At 41.1% G+C, this 15,646-nt stretch overlaps 2 protein-coding genes across 3 annotated transcripts; one reads left to right on the forward strand and one right to left on the reverse strand.

The window, feature by feature from the left end:
• The first annotated feature begins 524 nt into the window (after window positions 1–524).
• Window positions 525–3,382, forward strand: LOC115748795 (calmodulin). 2 transcript variants are annotated; one of them, XR_007199159.1, is made up of 5 exons: window positions 525–697; window positions 1,863–2,020; window positions 2,753–2,833; window positions 2,956–3,186; window positions 3,248–3,382. XR_007199159.1 is itself a non-coding variant. In XM_030685420.2 (4 exons), the coding sequence occupies exons 1-4, from the start codon at window positions 622–624 to the stop codon at window positions 3,088–3,090; spliced, it is 450 nt and encodes a 149-aa protein (XP_030541280.1). In that variant the 5' UTR covers window positions 525–621; the 3' UTR covers window positions 3,091–3,382. The 2 variants fall into 2 exon arrangements, 1 of the variants encoding a protein (XP_030541280.1); XM_030685420.2 differs by having other exon boundaries at window positions 2,956–3,382.
• Window positions 3,383–5,024: 1,642 nt separating this feature from the next.
• On the reverse strand, window positions 5,025–5,901 carry LOC115748797 (zinc-finger homeodomain protein 9-like). Its single transcript, XM_030685425.2, has one exon. The coding sequence runs from the start codon at window positions 5,602–5,604 to the stop codon at window positions 5,029–5,031; it is 576 nt and encodes a 191-aa protein (XP_030541285.2). The 5' UTR covers window positions 5,605–5,901; the 3' UTR covers window positions 5,025–5,028.
• Window positions 5,902–15,646: the final 9,745 nt, after the last annotated feature.

Below are 15,646 nucleotides of genomic sequence, written 5' to 3' on the forward strand. Positions count from 1 at the left end.
AGAAAAGAACAAAAGAATAAAAACTATTAAGAAGCTCAAATATTTTTGATATTTATAGAAATTCTCTACCTTAGCATAGGTTATATTAAGATAGTCGGCGTCCACGCCAGTAATTTTCGATCAAATAATGACGCGAAAAATCAAAATAAAATTTTCTCAATAAGTGAATTAAAATATTTTAAATTTATTTTTATACCTCAACTAAATACCAAAATATATTGGTATTTTCTTAAAAAATTGATTTTTCAAAAAATATTATATTTTTCGCGAAACGAACGGAGGATTACTTCTTTGGATGGGAAGTTCTCTCGCGGCATATTGTCTTCTAGGACGTTGTGTACGGTTTGGCTTTACCCATTTAAATCTAATTAATTAGAACTAATCTAGTTCTTACCAACTTACTAATCTGACCAATGACCACCGCCGGACGACCCCCTCCGTCGGGCGAAACTTTTTGGTATTTTCGTGATTTTCTCTTCTTCCAAGGGCTAAAATTCAAAAGCTTATTGCTCTGGAGTCAAGCGGAGAGTCTGAATTTAAAAAGTTAACAACCCGTCCTTTACTCCAATCCTTCGACCAAAACCCGGAGCCCAAACGCGCAATCTCAGATCGAGCACTGCGATGGCGGAGCAGCTGACGGAAGAGCAGATCGCCGAGTTCAAAGAAGCCTTCAGCCTCTTCGACAAGGACGGCGATGGTACTCCCGTTCTCTATCTCTACTGACTTCGCACCTTGTGCCCAGAGATTCCTCGGTCCTCTTTGCATTATACGCCATTCGAAAAGCAGTGCGCTCGCGCTCGTTTGATTTTGAGTTTGGGACTCTCCTCTGCTCTTGTCGTGCGATTGGGGAAGTTTGGATTTGCTGTTTGGATGATTACCTGCGCAGTCATCAGTTGAAGTCTCCTCTTTTTCTTTCTCTTCGCTTTCGTATGGGTTTGAAGTGATTATGGGTAGCAGGGATTGGCCTTAAGTTTTCTTCTTTTCCCTAATTATGAAGGTTATGTTCGACTTTTGGGCTCAAACATAGTGCAGGACGATTTGATTTGCATTTTGTGCCGTGTCTTGTTGCGATATGGTGAATGTGATGGGTGGAGCGAGCCTGGTAACTCAGAAGTGAAGTTTGAATGATCTTGTTAATATGCAAGTAAAATCAGTGGAAGTCCAAATGTGCCGTTTGCGTCATTTCACTGCCTTTCTCCAAAGACTAGAGGGTGCGAGTTGTGTGAGGGAATGAGCCCCATAGAGGCCTAGAGTTCCTGATCTCCAATAAGCCACAGACGTAGAAACTTCTGAATTTGTGGCTGAAACCTAAAAATATGATCCATCCCTTCAAATTGTACCTCTTGAGGTGGAACTGCCTCCTGCTTGAGTAAGAATAGCGGAAGTGTAGTAAATCGTCTGCTTTTTTTCCGCATTGTCGTCATCCCTCCGGGCATTTTGGGGAACCCTTGAGCTTTCACTTGTCGACCATCCTCCTTTTTGGACATCTTGCTCTTTTCCAATGTCCACTTGTCATGAAAGAGATCACCCTCATTCTGAATTGGTCGACAATGTAAACTAAGGTTATGCTGCGAAATGTTTATACTACTTGATGATTAAAATTAATGTTTTGTTTTGCGACCTTTACTTCTTCTGCTATACCCTATATTTAATTGTGTCCATGCAGGGCTGCGAGCGTGTCACTTTGCTCAAAATTTACTGAAATATACAGTTTTCTGTTGTGATTTACTGATTTTTTTCCTTCCCCGTAACTTTGATTTGCCTATAGAAAATGTTTTATGCAATATGATAGACACGTCACATGTGCATCACTATAGCTTTGATTTATTTTCCTCTCTCATCCTAACTTCTTGTTTGTATAGGCTGCATCACTACCAAAGAGTTAGGGACAGTTATGAGATCTCTGGGCCAAAATCCCACAGAAGCTGAATTACGAGATATGATCAACGAAGTTGATGCTGATCAAAATGGCACAATTGATTTCCCTGAATTTCTGAATTTGATGGCCCGGAAAATGAAGGTCAGTTTAAGTGCCACGTGTAGTGTTTTAGTTGTGGACTTTGGAGGCCTTTGAATGTTTGTATGTTTTGCCAAAGGTTGCAAACCAGCATTGGAGCCTTAAGCCTTATTATTTGCTTCACATCTTAGTGTCCAATTATTGTAGCATCAGTGACCCTGATGTTTTCCTCCCTGTTTTTGTGCTAACAATGAATTCCAGCACCACCAGGCGTGGTATTTGGTGGAATTTTTTTTTTCTATATTTTTTGGTCTGGGGGCGTGGGGAATTGGAAAACTTTCTTGAAGGTCTGGGAAACCCTCCGCCAAAGCTAAAATTAACAAAAAAATAAAATGAATGGATCTCATCAAAAGTGGTACTTGAGGATCTGAGATGGCTGTGGGTACACCGTGACTGTAGTTTCGTGTGTTCTCTCCCTGTTTTACTGAAATTCTAATTGCAGATAGTATTACTTCCTGCCTCAGTATTGAGGGAAATCCTGTTATCAAACTCTGTAGAGACAATCCTGGAGTACTAGAGTATTTTCCTTTTAGACCTTTCAGTCTCTCATGAAAGATACGCATGTGTGATGTGTCATTTGTCAGTTAAAGCGTGCAGTCTGCAAAGCAAGACGAATCCGTGTTCTTCAGTTGATTTTCAATTCTAAGAAGGGGACTCTGCAATTGTTAGTCCATCATATCCTCTTACATTGACAATATTTCTGCTATTGCTTCATTTGGCATTTACATCTTGAAGGATACTGATTCTGAGGAGGAGCTCAAAGAAGCTTTCAAGGTCTTTGATAAAGATCAAAATGGTTTCATTTCTGCTGCGGAGGTAAACTTCATCTATGAGTGCTAGCATCTTCTTCTTGGTTATTTTCAGAACCAGCAACCACAACCAATTTCCAGAAGGGAAATGAGATTACTGCATTTATGACATTGTTCTTTATTGTGCAGCTCCGACATGTCATGACTAATCTCGGAGAAAAGCTTACCGATGAGGAGGTGGAGGAGATGATTCGTGAAGCCGATGTTGATGGTGATGGTCAAGTGAACTATGAGGAATTCGTCAGGATGATGTTGGCGAAGTGATTGTGGGTACTGCACTGCTAAAGGGAGACAAGAGTCATTTACAAACGATTGGTAGTTTTATAAAACTGGAGTTTTTCTCCCCTTTCGTCGCGTGGTTTTTGGAAACCTTGAGCACATACATCCGGCTTTGTTCACTGTTATGTTTATCTGCGATATCTTTGCAGCGTTATTCTTATCTGATCGTTGTAGTCATTTCTTGTCTGGTTTTGAAACTGCTTTTCATTTCTGAAAGTGGAGAAAACGAGCTTATTGCATCAAAGAGATGATGGAATGTGAAAATGGGGCTTGGGGCCGTGCGGACACGGGAGGAAATAATCAAAGATGAAAACAGACTGTTATCATAGGTCAATTATGCTTCTTTTGTGAGGAAGAACAATTAAACCGGTAATACTTCTTGAGGGAACCTCAATACCAGTTCAATAACCATGCCCAGGCGACTCTTTTGCGTAAATTTCCATGCCAGCCTGCTTTTTTCCACTCGCGGCTTGTTTCATGTCATAGATGTACTTGATCCGGAAATTTTGTTGTTTGGGAGCTTTTGAATACTTGGTGGGAGTATTATTAAACGCAGGCATAGAGTAGAAAACCCAAGCGTGGCCTCACCCAGAACTTAAATTAAAGGGAGCAAAATCTGGATAGGTAATGGATGGATCGGATCAGGGCACGGTGGTTCATACCAATTAACTTTTTAGATTCCAGTTTCATCCACCTTTCGGTTTTGGGTGAGAATTACGCCAAGAGGCGTCAGCGATGCTCTTGTTGATTGATCCAACGCTATCCAGAGTCATGTATGGTCATGGCGTGTGCAACTTGTCTCATGGGGTTCATCCTTGCGATCATCGTGAGCGAGAACTAAATGTCAAGGCTCACGACGAACTAAATGTCGAGGCTTTTTTCTGGTATCGGTTAAACCCTACAGGTCGTACGAACTAGTTGGTCTGATTTTCGGAAGTAGCCCGCTCGACATCTCATCTTGTCTTCGGTATTTCTATGGATGTCTACACGCATGTACAGCATGCATCCTGATATGCTTGAATCTTGATCTCTTTGAGCTTTTGTCTTTTTTCTCGTCTTCTTATAGGCGCTCTTTGGAAGAGAGAGAATGTCAACATGGATATGAGTGCGTGATGAGAAAGAGGTGAAAGCTAGCAAGAGAAACTGTGATAAACTCTTATCAAGTTAAATAGTTCTAAAAGCATAAATCTCTACACTGTATATATTCATGTTCTTGGAGCCAGATTATGGCAACAGGGACCGCATAAATAGTACACACCAATAAATCTGATAATGATGGCACATGGATATTTCAAATTTTTCCTTGTCTTTCCCCCTTCAGTCACCCTGTTTCTCGCACTGTTAGTTTGACCTAAACAAGCATTTCCTTCACTTATTCTGGAGCCGGCACTGTTAGAAATTTAATTTCTTTGCATTTTTAAGACAGGAAATTCTTAGAAAATTGCAACATCAGAAGAAATAAGAAGAAGAAGAAGAACTTCTGAGGTCGGAAATTGTCTTCGATGAATCAAACCCTGTAAGAAATCACAATGTCTGAATTCTCTCTCTCTCTCTCTCTCTCTCTCTCTCTCTCTCGTTTCTTCATATCATTGGCACAATTTGTCATGCTTGCCTGCACACACACACACACACACACACACACACACACACACACACACACACACACACACACACACACACACACACACACATATATGAACAGCAATTGCAGATGTGAAGTTATAGCAGCAAAACTATAGTGGGATTAAAGACCATGTGAGATTTCCATAATCTTCTCCTCAAGAACAATGCAGAGAAAACAAAATTCAAAACCAACAAAACAAGAACGAAAAATGAACCCCCAGAAAAAAAAAATAATTAAAGCTAACTGCTAGAAATTTGATACTCGCTTCTCTCTCTGTCTCTCTCTCTCTCTCTTCTGTACTACTGAGTGGTGAGGGAGGAGGCATTGCCTGTGGAAGCAGAGGTGGAGTTGGAGGAGGAGTTCTTGTGGTTGTGCATCCACACCTTGAACACCTGCCTGCTCACCCCCAAGCTCCTGCAAAACCTCTCGATCTCATCCTCCTCATCCTTCCTCTGCATCTTCCACCCCAGCTTCTCCGCGAACGCCATCATCTTCTCCTTCTGCTCCGCCGTGAACTTCGTCCTGAACCTCTTCCTCCCCCCTCCGCCTCCGCCGCCGCCGCTCTCCGGCGAATCCGCCGCCATGTTCAGCTGCCTCCCCCGCCCGTACTCCACGAGCTCCCCACCGGCCAACTCGGCGGCGTCCCGGCCGCCCGACCGGCACACCATCAGCCCCCCGCCGCCGGCGTGGGCGGCAGCGTAGGTCACCTTCCGGTGGAAGTTGCGGTGGCAGCCGCACGCCGCGCAGTGGAGGCTGCCCGGGGAGGCGTCGTCCGATGTGAACTCGCCGCACCCGTCGGTCGCGTAGCTCCCCAAGCTGGCTGCATGGTTTCTCAAGCACTCTCTATATGCCTCATTCCTATTATCTCCTTCCATTCTTCCTCTCTTTCTCTCTCTTCTCTCTCTCTCTCTCTCTCTCTCTATTTTGCTGTGGTGGTGGTTGGTTTGGATATGTATTTTCGAGGAGTGGAATTATATACGGTGCCCATGCTGGGTGTTACTTGTATGTCATGTTCTTTATATATAAAAAAAATGTTTTCTAGGGTTTCTTAGCTTCTTCTTGCTCGCTCTTAGCTCATTCTGGATTCTAGCTGAGATGAATGTGAGTTGTGGAGCACTATGTTTGCTATGCAGCTCTCTCTCTCTCTCTCTCTCTCTCTCTATGTTAGAGAGAATATGTGTGTATGTATGTATGTGTGTGTAACATCTTCTAATGAGCAATCATGGGTTTCTGCTATCTTTTTAGCATATGCTGTCTTAACGATCCAAAAAAGAAATTTGCACGTCGTTTCCCCGCACCCAAAATGGAGCAGAATATTTAGATTTTGGATCCATGTGATGATGACGACGACGACGAACTGTGTAGCCCATGAAATTCAGTTTTCTGCCTTTTTTTATTCTAAATTTTCCCGTGTCCTTATCGCTATGGAATTTTGGACCTTGGTTAATCATCAACCTACACAACTTTGAATGGCATGACGAGCGCCGCAAAGATAAATCCCCCGAGGCGTGCACGATATCGACCTAACCTCTCCCATCAGCGAACATAAAATTTGGCTAAGAAGAACATAAAATTTTATATAATTATTGGCATACGATGACTTAGTATGAGCTCCCAGCAAGGTCAGGATTAGGGTTGTATTTGGCTGTGCGGGCTTTGACTGGGGTGACGTGGCACACTTGAGTCCACTCGAGAAATATTCCAAAGTTTCATTTTATTGCTTTTAATGAGGTTTTGTGCATGATAAATATTGAAGGTACGGAAATGGAGAAGGGCTTAAGCATTAGTTGTCCTTGTCGATATTGAGGGAAAGAAGGGAAGACACGAATGTCTTGGTTCAAGGAACTCGGCCATCATAATTGGAGATAAGGGACAAACTTTAGGGTTTTAGTTATTGGTTACATCCCCTTAAAAGACTAGGGCAAAATAAGCTGCACCATACCTTGCCGACATAGTGGAGGGACATTCAATAGTCAATGCCACCTCTCTCTCTCTCTCTCTCTAACATAGTTTGAATTCCATTATTAGGATGTCCACCTATCAGCTTGAAAAAGAATCATTTCGCCAAATAATTGTCGTGCGTTTGGAGCTAGTTTTGTAATCGGAACCTTCCGGATGTCAATTATCCGACGGTAAAAGTGTGATTATTTTTTACGTACTGGCAGAATTTGTGAATTTATCGCAGTGTGAACAACAGTTAGCGAAATTTTAACCCAAAAAAAAGCAGAAAAAGAAGAAGAAAACAACGGTTAGCGAGTTCGCTTGATTTTGTACTAACGGCGTTCTTTGCTTTCGATTTTTTTGTTTCTTTTTCCCCATTTCTTCTAATCTACCACAAATAGATTTTTCGACAATTTATGAAGAAAATGGTATCTCGCATCAAGCAAGTGCGCCTTATACACCAGTACATAATGGATTAGCGGAATGGAAGAATCGAATTTTGGTGTATGTGTGGATTTTATATCTTATCATATGCTAATTAGAAATATAGATGACTAAACACGGCGTCAAAATGATTTATCGATTTTTTTCTCGGGATTTGATATTATTCTCTTCGAGTTATGAACGTCACGGAAGTCTAGTCCTCTCTTGTGCTCTCTGGCCTATAAATCTCAACAGCGGTAACGAATCACAGCATTCGCACATGCCACTCTGTGCATGACTGCACGTAAAATGCAGCATCTGCATGCAGCGACAGCACCATTTCTTCCCGATCAGTCTGATGCATCGACAAAACTTGTCAGTACTCATTCACGAGATAGAAAAAATTAAATTCGTGGTCGTCATTTTTTTTTTAATCTTCTCTGTTGTCGTCATAGGCTCTCCTAGATTTCAAGAAGGATGATAAATATCGACTTTGACTTGCGGTCGGAAAAAAGAAGAAGAAAAAACAACCCCATGGATGTACGAGAAACCATGGAAAGTATAGCAAACCCTAATCCTGCGAAAGATGCATAAGAATTAAATGTCTAATAGTAAGGCTGTGAGAATTATGCCGCGCACTCACAACATTTGACAAACGGAAAAAAAGTTATCGAACAAGTTCAAAATTTTTTAACAAATTACCAATTCAGTCTTAAACTTTTTGACAAACCGTCAATTCAACTCGGTTTGGTTCATTCGGCTAATTTTGATTGGAAATCCCCGACAAGAATGCTAGTCATCCTATATGGAGCCGGCGTTGCATGGACACTTTTTATAAGTTATTATTATTGTTTTTCTCTTATTTTATCTTTGTTGCCAGCGACTTGCGCTAGTCGGGCGAGGCTCCACCTTGCTAGCGGCTAGGCTGGCGAGGTCGAACCTCATGGCCTTCGACCTTGCGCCCTCTAGCGAGGACCGGTGAGGGTCGACCCTTACTCGCTAAATCCGGCGAGGGCGAGCTAGCCCAACCGCAGGTAAGGTCTTCCTTGCTCAACGACGACAAGGTCGAGCCTTGATAGCACAACCTCACTCATTGACGGCGAGGGCCGCCGGAAATCTCGTCGGCCACAATGAAAAAACATAAAATAAAAAGAAAAAAAGAGAATTTTTTTATAAAATTCTAAAAAAAAATCCACATTGGCTATTTTGGAAAAAATTGGTCATTTGAATTGAATTAGCAAATTATCGAAAATTTTATGACTAAATTGGCCAAATTAAAAGGTTTAGCATTGAATTGACACTATTGCAACATCTTTTAGACTTTTTTTTTTGGGTGAACGGTTTTGGGGTCGATCCGGGTCCCACCTCAAACCTAGAACCTACCCATTGAAATCGGTTCTCCAACTTTTGAAACTTGGAATCTACCATACATACCCTACAACCTGGAACCTACCCAGTCGGAGGTTCTAGGGTCGGTTCCAGAGTCTATTTGGGTTCCACCTGTAATCACAATTAAACAATTACCGTGAATCGTTACCTCTAGTAATGATTATTTTTTATTACAATTCACTGACCACAACTCATATTTAGACAAACAAAGAATATGAAACATCAACAAAGTAAAAGTCTCAATCTTGGGTATCGCTAGAAATGGAAGCTCAAACTAATGATTTTGGATTACAAAGTTCTCATCGGACGCCACGGAATCTTGCATGATCGCGAGAAGACATAGAGTAAGAAAAACACAAAAAACTTATTATTGAAATCTGGAACCTACTCGTCGGAACCGATTCCTCAATTTTTGGAACATGAAACTTACTCTATATACCCTAAAAGCCGGAGAACCATACCTTGGAGCCTGATCGGTTCTCGGTTCTATCTTGAAATCATGCGCATCTTAGTTTTTTTGGCAAGTTTCCCTTTGATAGACAAAGCCACCCATATAATCATTTCGAGATTTGTACGGTTTTGTTCACGCCCGATTCTTCATTGTTCTCCGACTTTTTCTATAGCAAACGGGTTATGTCCGAAACTTTCGACCCGACCGATGAGCTTCACATACAATCGAGTAACGACTCGTCGGCCGTAACGGCAGTTTGACAAATGGTCATATTGAGACGATACCACAAAATAAGAGACTTCGTGTATTTCTTTTTTCTTATGGTTCACTTCATATGTCGGAGCATTGTCTCTATTCAATGTCGAGTCACTGCAGACTGCGTCCACCTGCCACAGTACGTTACAAAGACTCATCACTTAAAGTGCATTAAAGGATTAGGTCATGAAAACAACCCCAAAAAAAAAAAAAAAAATACAGGAATAAAGCTGCAGTTTCTGTCTGGCACATTTCAACAGCGGAGGGCCCGAAACATAATTTTTGGCTCTTATCCTCAGTTGGAGATGCTTGTTCCACCAAATGCCCTAATCAATAGGGTACTTATGTATCTGAAGAGATTAATTAGGAGGATGATAAAATGCGAGAATGACGGAGATAAAATTAATTAGGGTTTTCGCGCATTGTCTGAGTAATTCCGATCATCAGTATTTGTGATTAAATTCATTGATAATTGAGATTGTTGAGATACCAATAGAGATATGAAGATAGACCGTTTAACACATCTTTTTGTGGGGATCCTAAAGCACAAGGAGATTTTACTCGTTGGTGTCAATTAGGCGGTCTGTTGACTTTTGTGGCTCTCCACAGTGCTTTCGAACTAATATGTTTCGTGTCACGACAATTTGAATTCGTGTCCGTTCGATGAATTATGAGTTTTTTTTTTTTTCTGATGGCCTGAATTATTAGGTGAGTGTCGTGGTAATGGAAAGTGACTAATAGCTAAGTTCATTTAACAAAAAATTGACTTGATTGGTAGAGTCACTTTAGATTGTCAAAGTACTTTATTTTTCACATCCTTTGTGCACGCGACCCGTATATTCTCCTTTGCCATTGGATCTTAATTTTAAAAGAAAAGGATGGATTTTTTTTTTTTTGGTCCAAAAAGAAAAGGATGGATTAGGCAGGACATAAATTTGCAAGTCATTTTTCTATTATTTGTCTATGTTAAGTAGTAATTTTTTTTTTTGGCCGGATAAGTAGTAATTGAATAGCACCTGTTGACATTGAAATTTTTGAAGAAAAATTCAAATTTAACATATGGTTACAATTTGATTTGATCAAGTCTATTTAATTACTTAATTATGGAAATCCACATGAAAAAGATATAGACATGGTGTTATTTTCAGAACATGTATGTGCAATTCGAATATACTTTGGTATCTTGAAAGATACAATTTTTTACCATATTGCGAAATATGCGCATTCAAAGAAGATATATGAAGACAACAGCTTTTGATTCTTGAAGAGAAGAATCACCTTCTCGAAGAATTCAGAAAATGAAAAGAACAATAAAGTCTCGACGGATTACACTCCCAAACCCGATTGTCTTTCCCAACATACATTGAACTCTGGTCGAATCAAGTATATGGTTTCTCACCACATCAAAACCATTTGTTAAGATATTGAAATGGAAACTGTTAGGCTTACTGCACAATATTTGTGTGGTCATAGACAATGTTTATTTTGAACAGTTGGTCTGAACATGATCCTTTTTCTCTCTTTTTCCTGGGGTTCTCTTCTCTCCCTCTCATCTTCACCCAATTGTCTTCTTCAAATTCCATGGAGGGGAGAATTTAAGCTAGATTTCTCCCTCCCCTCCCTTTCTTTTCCTTAAACTGATTTAGTTTTTTATTTTCTTTTTCTTGCTTTCCTCCCAATTTGAGGAGCTTTTCTCTAGCTTCTCTCTACTGATTCAAGAAGGTTTCTATCCTAACATAGTCTAGATTTGAGGATTTTTCACTTTCTTTGAATTTCGTTGGTGTACAAGTTCAGTTTCAAAAAAGATCAATTCATAAAGGTTTTGCTCTCACAAGTGTTAGATTTGAGCTCTTCCAATGATGTTATGGTGCTGGAGACGCCGAACCTAAGCGAACACTATGGAAAGGCAAAGCCTTAGTAATAGTTAGAGATCTCGATGTATGCTTATTGCTGATGACAGATTCGGTGATCGGCCGCCGATTTTGATGCGAAGAAGTCATAGATCTGCTCTTGGAGCACGTGACCCCTAACCTTGTTCTGATGATTCACCTTTTATGCGGAGCTTTTTTGGTTTAAAGTTGTTTGGAATTTATCTTGATTTGTGTTTGGACTGTGTTGTTCCTCTCTTGTACTTTTGCGAATATGAATGAAATGTCACTTGGACAAACAAAAAGAAAATTGACGGCATTTATTCTGTGTACTCTTAGGATGAATATTAATTTTTTTTTATCACAGTCATCAAAGCATGTAATATATATAGTTCTAGATAATACCCTTCTTTTATTATTGTCATTTTTTTTTTTTTCTCTGGAAGGAGAGAGGCAAAGGTAGTGAATGTCTGCCCCGTGAGTAGCAGCTTTATTCCAACTTCTTCTTTTCTCTTTTCCACGTCCTTTTCCAATTCAAGCCGACCACCCCCGGCCATGTCCCTCCATTCCCTCTTTCTCCCTCCATGATAAGGCTCGAATTATTTGACCCGAGAATAGTTTCTCGTGTCAGATTACGAATTCTTTCGAATTCGTCGTTTTTCTCCCTTTTGGTTTCGTTGTTGCATTGGATTCTCACCCAAAACGTGGGCTTTTCAATCACGAACAGGGTACTCAATGTTGACACGCCTTGCATCGAAAGTCTTTCCTTCTATCTTTTTGGAGATACTGCGCATGATTTATTACGTCAAATCCCAATATAGACGGACGTTGCCGACTTCAATTTGGCAGCCCGACTTGATTTAATATTTCGTCTGGTTTTTGTATCCTCCTCCACCGTACTTTGGTGTTTCCGTTCTTTAAACTTCTGTGCATTGTGCTAGTGTAGACCAAATTCATGGGAATAAGGTATTAACAGTTTCATAACTTCCTTACCATGTTTATTTTTGTGCCGGAAGTTTTAGGAAACGTCTAGTTGAGTGAGGCAAGTGATTTCCCTTGTCAGAATTCTAGGGAATAATGTCATCAAAATCGTGCAGAACGGCGACTTTCTTCTAATTTTTTTTTTTTTGTGTGCCCCAATTGATAGATTGGGGCTAAAGTTAGGTCCAATCGAAAATGCCAACCCCATATTACATCTGAGAATCATAGAATTATGGAAGCCAAAGTTTTCAACTTGCGCATCCTCTAGAACAAAACCGAATGTCATCAAGATTTCTTAGGTCATCCATTTACCAGCCTTTCATTTTACTCTAATGCTATTCGGAGGAAGCCGCTCGCCCGACAATCTGACAATACTGTCGTTATTTCTGACTTTATGATGTTACAATTAATGAGTGATTTATAAAAAACAAGCGATGAGTATATGTGGATCTATGGTCAGAAATACCTAACGATACTACCGGACTATTAGAAAATCATTCTCCCTATTCAAAAACCATCTCAATTATCCGAACAAGATTCTAGGATCAAGCACAAAAGAGTTGGGAGGATGCATAGAAGGAAGGAGGGGACTCATAGAAGGAAGGGGAGTGCTCGTGCACGCCATCTACTGCAAGCTTTTCACCACAACATGTAAGTGTCATGTGTCGATAGATCCTTAGCTGCAGAATAGGCCGTGCGGCGCCTAGCGAGTTGATATCACCAAGTCGGCCTTCTTTCTAATGTTGTTTCCAAGAACATGACGGCGAATAACATTCTTGTATTGGATTGTGACACACCCAACTTAGCTCATGTATTCGGACATTGGAGCAAGATATGTAGAACTCTTAAGTATGACAACCGGTTTTGGTCTGCCTTAACCTTATCATGAGAGCAACATCGGCTCTCGACCGGTTTGTACACGGGAGACCAACCTCGCATTCAGAACTCCTTAGAGTATATTCTTTCTAACCTATGACTCCTAGCACAAACCATCCCGACGCCACTCTTGCGAACCGGTTGTATCTTCCCTTATGTGTCTAGCTTCACTCACAAGAGTACGAGAGTATGGGTGAAATTAGTCCATGAAATTCTCCCCCACTCAATTATTCAACCCCTTGTTGGGGGTTGTTCTGTCGCTTCCCTATGTCACTCTAATACCATTAACGCCGCTACCTCGAGACTTACATGAATGGCCGATGCTCGCCCAACAAAATTGGTCACTACACTCCATTGGTAGAGTCCCCCCCATCAAAGCTGGTAGCGCATTTTTAGTCGCATGTGCTCTTGAACGAGTGTGACATCCCTAGCCAATTGCATTCCCTTGGCAACACCTTCTTTCTCCTGCTAGACTTCTCTTAATCTCGGCAGACCAATGGAGGTTTCTCCCCTTGTTGAAAACTTGGCAGTACACCCATCTTGAGAATCGCCTATTGACCAAGGAATCTTATCCCTTTTCATTAAGCAATTTCGTTATTTCCTATATCCCTATTAGCATCCTAGAAGCTCGATGAGAGCCGCACTTTGTCCAAGCACGGTACTCCGACGATTCATTCTCCGCCCTCATAGAACCGGCTAGACCACAAGCTCTCTCTAAATCACCCACCCATTGGAGGGATTACGCTATGATACCATTTTTCATAGGCGGACGGATCCTTGGTCACGAAATAGCTTGTGCGACGCTTGGCGAGCCGAGATCACCAGGCCAACCTTCCTTATAATGTTTTTCGTAAGAACAGTTCGGCGAACAGCATACTTGTATTAGATTGGATTGTACCATGCTCGGCTTAGCTCGTGCATCCGGTCCCTTCGAGCGAAGCATAGAAAACCCTTAAGTAGAATATTGGTTTCGGTCTGCCTTGGCCTCATCAGGGGAGCGGTATCGGCTCCCGACCAATTTGTGTACGGGAACTTTAGAGCTCCTTAGAGTATATTCCTTTTAATCTAGAAATCCTAGCTCAAATCAGTTGTATCTTCCCTTCTGTATCACTCACTTTTCACCTCGATGCCACTAGCCTCACTCACAATGGTATGAGAGTATGGGAAAAATCGGTCCTTCACATAGAGACCCATGTTAGAATATTTAACCGGGAGAAATGCCTTGCACACTTTCCTTTAAAATCAAGCATTATCTCCACTCCAGTTCATTTTCGACTGAATCCTCTTGCACATATCTGGGCTTGCCACTCTCATAATCACAACATTGGTCTCCTAGTTACTGCTTCATGCTTAGCATAAACATCCTTAGTCCAACTCTCCTTTAAGATCTCATACAGAAATTATTGCCATTTGCTAATCTTGAACATGATTAGAAACATTAGTCTCTGCATGCAATGAACCTAGATGATCATGTGTTAATTAAATAGCTCATCATGGTCATTTACGAAGATCGAGTCGATAATAATCTACTCGTTTAGCTCAGCCACAGAGTGTTCCATCGTCAATAATGGCGCATAAAAAAAAAAAAAAACTTAACCATGTTGCAGCAATAGAAGTACAGTAGAGGACAGCATTAGAATAAAGGAAGAAGTTAACACAGCACATCCAAATCCAATGCATGTAGTGGCCTGATTAAGTAGGAATTAGCAATAGATTAATTCAATAAATTAGGGCGTCCACGAAGCTTGCAAATCTATAATCCAACATGATGCTCCCGAGATCCTCTTCAACATCGTTAGCTGCCACTGCCACTTAAAACCCAGACAAAGCTTTTAATTAAGCTTTGCCTTTTGGAGTTAACCCCATTTTTATTTTATTTTTCTTTCATTTTGCATGTGCTTCGCATTTGTTTCATGCATCTGCCCGGATGTCCACCGTTTTGGAATTGTTCTTAAAATACGACTCTCGAAAAGGTCAATTTTGTTCTTGCACAACATGAACTCCGATTAAGTGTGCGGAGAGAGAGAGAGGGGTCAATGGTCATTACAATGTTTGTTTAAGAAAACGTGCTTGGGGTTGACTTCTTCAATGGCGTCGGGAAGAGAAAGGATGCAATGAACTTTGCTGGAGCATGGACATGTCTTGGCTGTGAAATCTCCGAGTTAATCTCCATTTTCAGTGACGATATCGGACACTACAGCTAATACGCAGACCGGATATTACGGGAAATTGCACGTTTTTTTCTTCCTTCAAACGATATTGGGCATACGAAAACCGGCTTACGAAACCGATGTGTTAAGTGATATGTAGATCTAATTGTATGTAGGATATCACTCGGTTCGAATTCCCGCTTACTGTACCTAGAACTGATCCTCGATTTTAAGGGGCGTAGTTTCCTATTAAAAGCGATGCATTTCTTGACCACACGCGTTCCCGGACCCATCCGAGGTGCACATTGTTCGGGCGCGAGAGAGGCATCCCCCAAAAAGGTTTTCCGATCCTGTGGATCTGCAGTTCGGGTTTATTTCAACAAACAAGTTCTCCAGTTCATGCGGATTAAGGTTGTCGCTATATTGAGAGCATGGTTCTCTCTGAAAGGAGACCTGTGTTTCTTCCTCGCTCGGACTTGCTTAAAAATCCGTCCAGCTAATACCAATCCAAACGAATATGTCATCCAAGGTCGTGATAAACCATCACTTTCTTCGACCATCGTACGCTTTGAAACCGCTTCTG

The sequence above is a fragment of the Rhodamnia argentea genome, chromosome 1 (genome assembly GCF_020921035.1).
Source record: "Rhodamnia argentea isolate NSW1041297 chromosome 1, ASM2092103v1, whole genome shotgun sequence".
NCBI lineage: Eukaryota > Viridiplantae > Streptophyta > Magnoliopsida > Myrtales > Myrtaceae > Rhodamnia > Rhodamnia argentea.

Bases quoted from the DNA above. Each gene is read 5' to 3' on its own strand.
- LOC115748795 (XM_030685420.2), top strand. From the start codon at position 622: ATGGCGGAGCAGCTGACGGAAGAGCAGATCGCCGAGTTCAAAGAAGCC. The intron at 2,021-2,752 runs GTCAGTTTAAGT...TACATCTTGAAG, and splicing joins TGATGGCCCGGAAAATGAAG to GATACTGATTCTGAGGAGGA. The intron at 2,834-2,955 runs GTAAACTTCATC...TTTATTGTGCAG, and splicing joins GTTTCATTTCTGCTGCGGAG to CTCCGACATGTCATGACTAA.
- LOC115748797 (XM_030685425.2), bottom strand. From the start codon at position 5,604: ATGGAAGGAGATAATAGGAATGAGGCATATAGAGAGTGCTTGAGAAAC.